The sequence below is a fragment of the Epinephelus fuscoguttatus genome, linkage group LG2 (assembly GCF_011397635.1).
Source record: "Epinephelus fuscoguttatus linkage group LG2, E.fuscoguttatus.final_Chr_v1".
Taxonomy (NCBI): Eukaryota; Metazoa; Chordata; class Actinopteri; order Perciformes; family Serranidae; genus Epinephelus; species Epinephelus fuscoguttatus.
In genome coordinates this window covers 37,975,192-37,986,024 of record NC_064753.1, presented here as the reverse complement: position 1 = coordinate 37,986,024, position 10,833 = coordinate 37,975,192, and the positions used below count along the sequence as shown (strand labels likewise).

Here is a 10,833-nt window from a genome sequence, read left to right as displayed (position 1 = left end):
AAATATAAAGAAAAATAAAAATTAAGTGAATAAAAATTTGGAAATATCAAGAGAAATAAAATAAGTAAATAAATGTGCAAATAGAGAAATAAATAAAAATGGAAATGCATAACAAATAAACGTGGAAATATAAAGACAACTAATAAAATAATAATTACAAGCATTTTCATTATTTTTTACACTGTTGGAAGGAAAAAAATCTAAGCTTTTATTTCTATATGTCACATTAGCACATAATGACTGTCACCAGGATGTGGGGAAAACTAGACCCTTAAAAATTGGCAGTATTGTCTCGTGGCCTCATTAACTGGGAGCGCATGCTGTATACCAGGGGCTGCCCCGGAGTAAAAATAATCAGAAAAGCAGGGGGACACTTTTATTTTGTAGCCGACAAGGCAATAAAACAAACATACCCAACAACAGGAAGACAAGAAAAAATGTCCGGATAGCTTGAAGAACGAAGTTAGCATACGCAGTTAGCAGTGGACTTTACACCACAATATCCACAACTTGGATTATTTTTTATCACTCTTTTGATTTATTTGATCGTTGGAGCCTTACGGACTAAAGGGATGTGAATAATTCAGGAATGGATGCAAATTTGGACTGAAGGTTCGCTCCTAAGGTAACATTGGGTGTAACATAGAGCTAACGTTAGTTTACGCGGGTTGCCAGTTGGGGAGAAGTAGTTAAATGAAACGAACCGTCCGTCCACCTTTGGCAATAACAATTAAGTAAAATATAATATTTCCCTAAAATATGTAGTGGAGTAGAATAAATGTGTAGCCTAGCATAAAATGGACACAGTGTAGAGGACAGTAACGTTAACGTTACAACTTTCGACTGCTGACTGTCTGAACTGTCATGGAGGAAGGGATGTTGGAAATAACATAAATACTGTCATTAACGACAGAATACTAAAAACATAATGTCATAATGTCGTGTCAGAGCGCCTGCATTTTAATTAATGTTTGGTCGCACAACTTATTTATAAATTAACCTTGAGCCTTAACTAAGGTTAAACTCGCCATAGAAACGTAATCTCGTTCGGGTGACTCCAGCGCACATAAAGTTGCTATGGCAACTTGGGGGGTCAAATCAAAATTCAAAAATTAAACTTTTCATTTCCAAACATTTTATAGCTGCATGGTGGAGCTGCTGTAGTTGTTGCTGGAAAAATGGAAATAAGCCAGAAGAAAGGCCACTGACACAGACACGGCATGATTCACACAGAAGATATTTTAGTGTCACTAAGGTAAGGATATTTAATATTTAATTTTTTATTTAATTATTTATTTATTTATAAGAGCACAGTCATAGGAGGTCTACAGTTGGTTTGTTTACACTTTGGTCTGTTAAAAGTTTTGCAAGTGTTTAAACAACATATTTTATGGGATTCAATAATGCATGAGACAAGGTAGTCTTTGTGGGAATGTTTTATGATAAAATTGAGCTACTACATGAGAGTGAGGGGGAGTAAAGGAAATTATATAACATGGCACACTTGGTTTGTTTGTTTCTGTTCGCTAACAACAGCATTTACAGGAATATGACAACACATGCAGTTTAATCCATATGAAATATGTGGTGAGTCCATCATGTGGCCCTGTGTTGAAGATAATCACATTCGTGCTGATATTTGGCACAACAGCATGACCTCAAGTGTGATATTGCTTTCATACATGGCATTTGTGATTTTAATGTTTGATACAGCCCCATGTCCATCAAAGTGTTTTTTCCCAGCTGAAAATGCCAGATGCTCCACAGAAAACGCTCAGTGAAACATTAAAAAAAATACACCAACCTCAGAAAGAAAAAATGCTTTGGTGGACACGGCCATTAACATCAGCTGATGTCAGATATGAGCACACCTAAAGGTTTGCAGTATATAAGCTTCTCTCCTCCTCTTTGTCGTTGGGTGATGACCATTTATGATTTAACTCAGATGTTGTTTGTTGAAATATACGTTTTGAAGGTGAGGAATAGTGTCACAGGTGGCCTGCCCCGTGGCTTCAGGGGACTAGCAGCTTAGAAGAACCAGAAAATTGGGATTTTTAGAGCGTGAATTTTTTCTTAAATCATAAAGACCCATCTGTAATCGAAATGTCATTTACCTGTGTTTTTAAACCCTTTTGTTTATAGTAAAAACACACGATCCCTTTTCTTTTTTTGCTCTTAGTTCTGTAGCTGAAAATTCTGGCGAGGAACCAGCAAAAGTTACCACACAAGTTGAAGATGAAATACCTAGAGAAGAGAAACAAAATTACTTCATGAAGACACTGCGATCCATGTGGCAAGTTCTTTTGGCTGGGATTTTGATAGCACTCTTCCTTGGTAGTATTGTGGGCGTCCTTACTGCACAGATAACCCAAGAGCAATGTCTGAGTGCGGAGAGAGAGCACATGGCAAGTAACACCAAGCAGCTGCAAATGAAAATCAGTGAGCTGCAGCAACTTCTGAACTCCACTCGTCAAAACTTCACCCTTCTCGGAAGTGAGTATGGCCAACTGAAGCTGCTTGTAAATGCAACACAGCACAACCTCACCTTGTTGTCTGCTGAAAACGCACAGCTGAGCCTGCTCTTGCAAGAAAAAATTCGGTTGCAAGTGGAGAACACAGAGCTGAACATTATTCTGAATTCAACCCTGGATAACTGTGAGCTTCTGGAGGAGGAAAACAGACAACTGGACCTGCTTCTGAATGAATCTTTGGACATCATCAACACGGTGTCTGCAGAAAGCAAACAGCTGCGCCTGCTTTTACACGATGAACAACAAACCTCCAATCAGCTGGAAGCAAAGTATCAACACCAGCATTCAATCCTGTTCTCAGACAAACTGTCCTTCCTCTGGAGACTCTGCGACAAGGACACGCTGCAGTGTTCCCGCTGCCTGCCTGGCTGGGTCGAGCACGCTTCACGTTGCTTCTTCATGTCCCAGAAAGCAGAGAAGTGGCAAAAAGCTCGCTCGATATGTATTGACATGGGAGGTGACCTGGCTGTGGTTTTAAACGCAGAAGACCAGGAATTCTTAACCAACATGACTTTTGAGTTTGTACAGCAGCACCCTCAGATACACTTCCTCTCAGCGTGGATTGGGTTGCAGGACATGGTGAAGGAGGGCGTCTATATCTGGGTCAATGGCAAGACAGTCCGTAAAGATGTCAAGTACTGGCGGCCCATGGAGCCGAACAACGCCATACCCTACTGGGACAAAGACAGGGCAGGGCAGGACTGTGTTGCTATTGTCCCACCATCACATGCTGGACAGGAGAACTGGCTGAACTCCTGGGATGACATTATTTGTGGTGGCAAGCGGCACTACCTGTGTGAGAGCACAGCTCTCATTTTGTCAGGACTGACCTAGCTGCATGTCTTTGGTTAAGATGTGGAAGACAAGTAACATCTTACTGTTGCAGAGTATAGAATATTTTTTTTATATGCTAAATTTCTCTCATCTTCATTAGTTTTTTTCCCTTATCACTATGTGTCCCAATTTCCTATGCACGACTTTTAAAAGAATAACTTTTAATCCCACTTATGTTTTACGTGAATAATTAATTCAAATGCCCTTTATTACCAGAATCTATAGAAACAGATTTGAAGTTTAGTTTCAGATAAACTGGTAAACATGTAAATAGTAATGTGTGTTGTTTATAGTTCTTCAGTTCTTTCATAAAATCGATCACTTGACTTTGTAATTTCTTTCTTGTTTGGTTTTCTTCTTTGGGCAGAGTCCAAGGTGGCCTTACTGTTTCCTGTTGAGTTCAACAGCCTAATAAAGTGCTCAGTGCATGTGCTGCACGAAAAAGGGAGATTTGATTGATTTAAAAGACTAAAATGAACTTTACTTTTCTCTTTGTCTTGGTGTTATACTTCAGGAATCCCTAGACAGTTGTACAAAAGACCATTGCAACCAAAGCAAGGTAAAAAAAAAAAAAAGGTAACTGACTCTATCTTAACTGCAACATGACAGATTTTATGAAGAACCCGATGGATATGATTTTGATTTTACACTATAGATTTGACTGAATTAACTTTCATTGCAATTTCTTCCTACAATTGTTTTCTGGTATTTGGGGATCAGATTTACTTTGTAGTTTGTGCTTTCTATGATTGCATTCATTCAGAAGTATAATTGTTTCCTCCTCTGACCAGTATGGTTTTCTTGTCTTCTTTTCTTCTGCTATTTATTCACTAACTATTAGCCAACTTTATGAGACGATAACAGACATCATAAGCCTGAGTCCAAGCAAATAAATAAACAGTCTTCATGGAAACTTTTACCACTGTAAAATCTCTTTCAATGCATTAAGTTAGTTAACATTTTTCTTCTGTGCAACTGTGTAAGTCCCTCAGTTAAGGAGAAATTAGGCCTTAAGTGTCATACTTGAGGAGGAAACTTGAGGTGTTTTGTGCAGCTGGCCCCAGGTTTTTATTTCAAATGCTGTGACTTTTAAAAACAATATCTGATTGGACAACAACTACGATCTCTCATGGTCATCACTGATTAAACAAAATACATTTTTTAAAATGTTCTTTCAAAAATATATAATTTTTTTTCACTTCAAATGATGACTATGGAAATCAAACTTTAAATGCCTGGATTCATGAAGCCACAAGATGGCACTATCAGTCTTTACAAGAGTGATTTCCCCTCAGCACATACCAAAATATGTTTTCTTGATTGATGAAACCCTAGCTTGATTTCTTTCTTCAAAAATGTGTTCATGTGGTTGTTGCATTACTCCATAATGTTGTATAAACCATGAGCGATGAGCTATGACCAATACATTTATGCTCAAACAACTGATCTTAAGCTACAACTACATCCTTCATTTTGTAGGTATTCCATTGTTCTTGAAACAGATGTGTGCTTGAATGCTCAGTGAAAATGACTGGCAGTAAACAGTCTATAATAATTGCTGCAACACCTCTCCCCTCAGTTTTCAGCAGCCTGTCACTTGCAGATTTTGGTGAAGTGAAAGATGACTGTGTGCTGAAAGTATGCAGCTGACTGTTTTCGGGCTGTGGCCCTCGTCGTCCTCTGAGAGGCTTAGAGGGTCTCGCCCACATTAATCACCCTCAGCACAGCTTGTTAGGCTGAGATTTGGGGAACCACTGGCAGCTGATGGGGAGAGAAGCAGCTCTGCTAAGGACCGATACCAACACTGATAGGCTATCTGAAGAAAAACAACACTTCAAGCCTCTCTGTTTAGATAATCCTGTCAAATGTAATCACAGATCTCACATGCATTTTAACTTTCCACAATCTAGTGTCAAAAAGAGGGCTTATCTAGTTTGTTACAGAGAGCAGGAAACAAACACGCTCAAAACACTATCTCTGCTCTTTCCAACACACTTTGTGCACAAGTTAAATATGATAATGACATTTGTGTCTTATCTGATTCAGTCAGTAAACAAACAGAAACCGAAAGTGTCTCTTGCCAAAAACAGATCATCTCTTAACACGAAACCCATCATAAGTGTGAAATTAAGTGATTTTTCAACCCAGTAAAGTGATTTTCCTGCTTCTATTACGTCTCTTGGGATTTTCTCTGAGTCACACGGACCTCGCCCAAAACAACTCACCAAGAACAGCAATGACCTAGTGTGTGATGCCATTCGTTCAGACTTGTGTGGCCTGCTGTTGGTCACATGTGGTCAAACCTGTGAGGTCACTGTTTGACCTCTGACCCCCCCCCCCCCCCCCAAATTCCTGATAATGCAGCAGCTGGCAACCTGTGTGGTGTCACTTTGTGAGCGATTTGCCTTATGAAATGTACTGAAAACCAATACTGACTGTTTGTGTTAGGGTTATTAACATGACGCTAATATTTGTCTGTAGATAATCCAGTGTTCCCATGCAAAAGGCAAGAGAAGCATAGATTCTTCTAGTTCTGGCACCTTTGTGAAATGCAATAAATTCAGATGAGCATAAGGGATCACTGTCAGTATCCCACTTAGTGTTCAGTGCCAAAGGGTCTTAATTTGCTGGCATAAAGCAAGTCTTTTTTAAAAGATTGATTGATTTAAACTTCAATAATAAAAGGGTAATAGTCTAATGGGATTTGCTTTACTTTGGGTAATTATGTGGGCTAAGTACTTGCACTATGTGTTTACAGAAATGACACAGATCAAAAAAAAAATGCATTTTTATTAACACATAATGGACTAATAGTTATTTAATGTATTTAAAGGAGCAGTGTGTAAGGTTTAGTGGCATCTAGAGGTGAGGACTGCTGATTGCAACCAGCTGAAACCTCTCCTTTGCTCTAAGCATTAACACATCCTTAGGATTCCTTCAGTGTTCAGGATCTTTTTACCAGGAGCCAAATTATCTACAGAGATCTCTTCCTCTCCAAAACAGATGAATGCAAAGTTTCAAACTGGTAAAAACACTGAATAAAGCAGTTTTACAGCCTTTCCACTCTTTGCGGAGAGGCTGCTTACTAAGGTGGCTGACACATGACACAAACACACGAATGGTCCTATCTAGAGCCAGTGTTTGGTTTGGGCTACTGTAGAAACATGGAGGACTCTGTGGACAAGGACCTGCTTCCTATGTAGGTATAAACATTATTATCTTCAGTATTATTCACTGAAGAAAACATATTATATTCCATTTCTGCCAATGTATCCTCCTAAATCTGACACACCAGACCTCTGATATAGTATTTTTGCAACCAAAATAAAACAATTACTCATGTTATAAAGCTCTTAAATTGATTAGTTGACAGAAAAAAGGTCAAACAAAAGACACTTTTCAAGTACTTGGTGCAGTTTTCTTAGTCCTCTGTTAGATTAGACTGAATATATTTGGATTTGGACTGTTGGTCAAACAATTCAAGCAATTTGAATAGGTCAACATGAGGTTGGAGAAAATTGTCACAAACATTTTGCTGTATGTTCAGACATTTTAGATACCAAAATATCTATCAGTTAAAGCTCTATTGTATAGGATTTCGTGGCATACAGCGGTGAGATTGCAGAACTGAAACTTCCCCCATGTGCCAAGTGCTTAGGACGTGGCTGGCGCAAAAACATGAATGGCCCTATCCAGAGCCATTGTTTGAGTTGTCTATTCTGGGCTCTGTCGAACAATGTGGCGGATTCTGTCAAAGAGAACCATGGATGTGTCAAGAGAAGTGGATACAGCATTGGAGGTATGGCCCTGTTCATTCCTATGAAAGTTGCTCAGTGACGCATGCAGCCAAAAAAGATCGATTTCTGCTGTATAAAATAACCTAGATCTTCCACACTGTGGGACAGAGAGAGCAAATGCACTGGAGACTTATGGCAGCCAAGAGGCTAACTTCCAGTTTAGCCCTCCGCTAGCTTGAATGGGGATGAAATTATTTAGTCATGCAGCTTGTTTACATTTTAGAAATATTATTGGAATGAACAGATCAAATCCCGATAGTGAGATGAGTCATTTCCCGGGGGTTGTCACGCTCAAATGTTTTTTTCCACTGATTTACAGTCGTCTCTGTCACAGTTTAGGTCTTTCCGGGCCAATCTGGGCCATTTACATGTAAACAGCTCACTCTAAGGTAACAAAAACTAAACAGTTCTTATGTTCAGGTGATTTTAAACCAATGAAAACACTGTTATGAATATTATATACCATTTCTGCCAATAGATGTCCCTAAATCCTTCACACTAGACTTTTAATTGAGAAGATAATCGGATAATTAATCGAAAAATTAAAACAATTGTTAGTTTTGGCCACACTTACTATATCACTCACCACTCTATAACATCTGTAGTCATGTAAACTAATGATTAAGCTCACTGAATAATGTTCAGTAGCTTTCACCAAATGGCCACTGTGTCCAAGCTGTGACTCATTTTATGATAGTAGTAAAAAACATCACTGATAAAGTCGTCAGCACCATTAATAAATGCAGACATTATTACGCATGACTTCCCACTTTTACCTTCCAGATAAGACACTGAGAGGTTTCAGGCTTTGAGGACAAACATCTTTTGGCCAGCAGGGTGATCGTTGGAGGCTCTGAGAAATTAAAAGTCTGCAGCTGAAACTACTGTAGACACAGTATCCTAATCTATGAAACCACATGTTGTGTGTGCATTTGTTAGTACATGCGTGTGCATTCCTTGAACCCCGCCAGTGACATGACATGACTCTGAAACAGGAAATGATAAACATTCAGCATAATCTTCAGGTTCTGTGGCTTTGGTTCAGATCCAGAGCATTAAAAAAGCCTGAACTCTTTGAATTCCTTTATAGAATAAACTTGAGTGCTGATGAGCCTGAGGGCATTAACTTTACACATACACAGACACACACACACTGTGCATATGACAAAGCATTCCCAGACCCTGAAGCGCCTTAATGGAACAATTAAAGTCATAAAAAGCGCCCAGAGAACGAGAGCATGAAATTGTTCCTCGTTTCAATGTTATCAGAGTCACACAGAGTTCAAATCTGGGAGGAAACAAAACAAGACTTGGCCACTGACTGGGCTGTGTTGCAGCAGTTACTGACACACCAAAATCTACACGTATGTTCCTCTGGAGACGGGCGCAGAGGAGGAGACATGTGAATCATGTGAGGTTCGCAAACAAATGCACACAAACAAAAGAGAGTAGGTCTTGTGCCTGGTTCTGTTTCCTGTTTCCACAAGTCAGGAACCAGTGAGGGCATGCCGTGGAGAGGAGCAGGCCAGAAGTCTCTGTTAAATGAGTATACAGTAAGTTGCTGTTGGCCAGAGTCAGTGCAGAATAGATGAGTGTGTGTGTAACCCCCACAGTGATCGCCTCACTCCTCAGCAGTGCTCTACTTGAGCTTTTACCTCCCTGTACTCTCAGGCCTCAGCCCTCTACCCTGGCTTAGCATGACGGCTTGTCTCTGAAGCTCTGATGGGTGTGTGGACTCTTGGCTGTTGGCAGGCCTCTCAGAGCGGAAACACACACGCTCACATGCACAACACACTGTGTCCTCAAGCACAACATGCCCTGGAGTTTCTTTACCTTGTCCAAATCTTCATATTTCCACTCTCTCTTTATCATTGCCCCTTTGGAAACTAGGTCAGTGTCAGTTCATGCTATTAGCTTCTGGTCCAAGTTTATGACTCTGTGTCTGCGTGTGTGTGTGTGTGTGTGTGTGTGTGTGTTTGCATGTTCATGTTCATGTTCAGTTAGCAGCAATGCATATCTGCCACTTGGCTTAAGAACTTCCTTGAAAATGTTTGTTTTCTTGCTCTGTGACGGTGGATTGGAATCGTGTGTGTGTGTGTGTGTGTGTGTGTGTGTGTGTGTGTGTGTGTGTGTGTGTGTGTGTGTGTGACACGGTGATGATGAGGGGGTGGGGGATTCCAGAATTCTTGCACGAGGCAGCAGGCAGATGTGGGAGACTTGAATCAAAACTTTTCTGTTGGCCAACTTCAAAAGGCAACTTTTCCTCCAGTGTTGGTCTCTTTTTTGCTCTCTCCATTCCTCTGCTGTTTCCTCATGCTTTGGCCAGCAGCGCACACTTCTCCCTTGGATTTCGAGCAGAGGCTGAGATCAAAACTTGGATTCTAGCAAACATCAGGAGGGATGATTCAGTGAATCTATGTCATGCTGAGACTTTGTGTTTGTGGTCCGAGAGAACCTGGGGCGTCTTTAGCAGCTCAGAAAACATACTTATTATTGTTTTATGACCTTGATACTTCATGACTTCTCCTAATTTTATGAGAATGTGCTTATAAATATGATTTTGAACTGGCAAAGTGTTTCATAGGTCTGCTACAGAAAATTACAAGTTACTTCTGTTTGGGCTCTCTGACCCCACCTGTAAAATATGCTAAAATACAATGACTTTTATATGCTCTATATTGTTGTTAGCAGTACTTTTTTATACAAAACTACCCCTCCCAAGTCCTACATAAATGTGTTTTGAGTTCTGTTATTGGAGTTTTACTGTTCTTAAGAGGGGGTTTGATCCCTCTGGGGTCTGATTGACAGGCAGATAATATACTGTACATTTCTTTTTGGCAGACAAATATATATTTATTCACACACATCTCCTACACTGCAACATATAAAACTAGAAAATGTTTCCTTATTTGCTGTAATAACTATGATTTATGGTCATTTCAGTATTTTTTCACCTTCAAGGAATGTGCAAGCTCAGAGGAAAGGAAGGGTTACCAATTCAGTACATACTGGACTTTAATAAGGTCAGAAAAGTATTTGAAGGGAAAATTGGTTAATTTTGAAATTATGATCATTATTAGTAGCCACACAGCTCTATGGCAATGTAGGTCAGTCAGTCCACCACTTTGGTCCAGACTTAAAAAAGTAATTAGCTGCTGGAAAGATGGTCTTTTCTTAAAACTGGACTGCCAGTGCAGTAGGAAGAGACAAATGCTTTTGAAACTGGTGCTACATGACCAGAGAGAACAGAGGCAAAGGGCTGTGACATTCGTTTTTTGCTGAAGTGGTAGAAAACCAGTAACTACCAGAATACATGGTGTCGCACCAGACCATATAACGCCCCGCTGGTGGGTGACGTAATGCATTCTTGGCCATTTCCATGGAACATTACCTACTAAACATTAGCACCTTAGCACTGTCATTGTAACTTAACTATGTTGTCATGCCGATGTTAGCATTTAGCTCAAAGTGCCTTGCAGCCTCACAGAGCTGCAAATATTGCTCTAAAGTTAAAACATTGAATGCCACTTGTAAAAAAAAAAAAACAAAAAACAAAAAAACAGTTGCTGCATCTTTTTATTGTTTCCAGGCAGGCGTTTTTTTTTCCACTCTGAGTTGAAGTTTTTTCAACTTGAGGAGGTCAGAGTGCCCCGACAAAAATGCCAGGCCCC

The 10,833-nt window shown here is 39.8% G+C and overlaps 1 protein-coding gene across 1 annotated transcript; it reads left to right on the top strand.

Moving 5' to 3' along the window:
* The first annotated feature begins 427 nt into the window (after positions 1-427).
* On the top strand, positions 428-3,901 carry LOC125903254 (low affinity immunoglobulin epsilon Fc receptor-like). The gene is made up of 3 exons (XM_049600063.1): positions 428-625; positions 1,143-1,255; positions 2,180-3,901. The coding sequence occupies exons 2-3, from the start codon at positions 1,221-1,223 to the stop codon at positions 3,363-3,365; spliced, it is 1,221 nt and encodes a 406-aa protein (XP_049456020.1). The 5' UTR covers positions 428-625; positions 1,143-1,220; the 3' UTR covers positions 3,366-3,901.
* The last annotated feature ends 6,932 nt before the right edge of the window (positions 3,902-10,833 follow it).

What these genes read in the sequence shown, in the direction of transcription:
- LOC125903254 (XM_049600063.1), top strand. Translation starts at nt 1,221, where the DNA reads ATGATTCACACAGAAGATATTTTAGTGTCACTAAG. An exon ending in GATATTTTAGTGTCACTAAG is followed by an intron (nt 1,256 to 2,179) that starts GTAAGGATATTT and finishes TTTTGCTCTTAG; the next exon opens with TTCTGTAGCTGAAAATTCTG.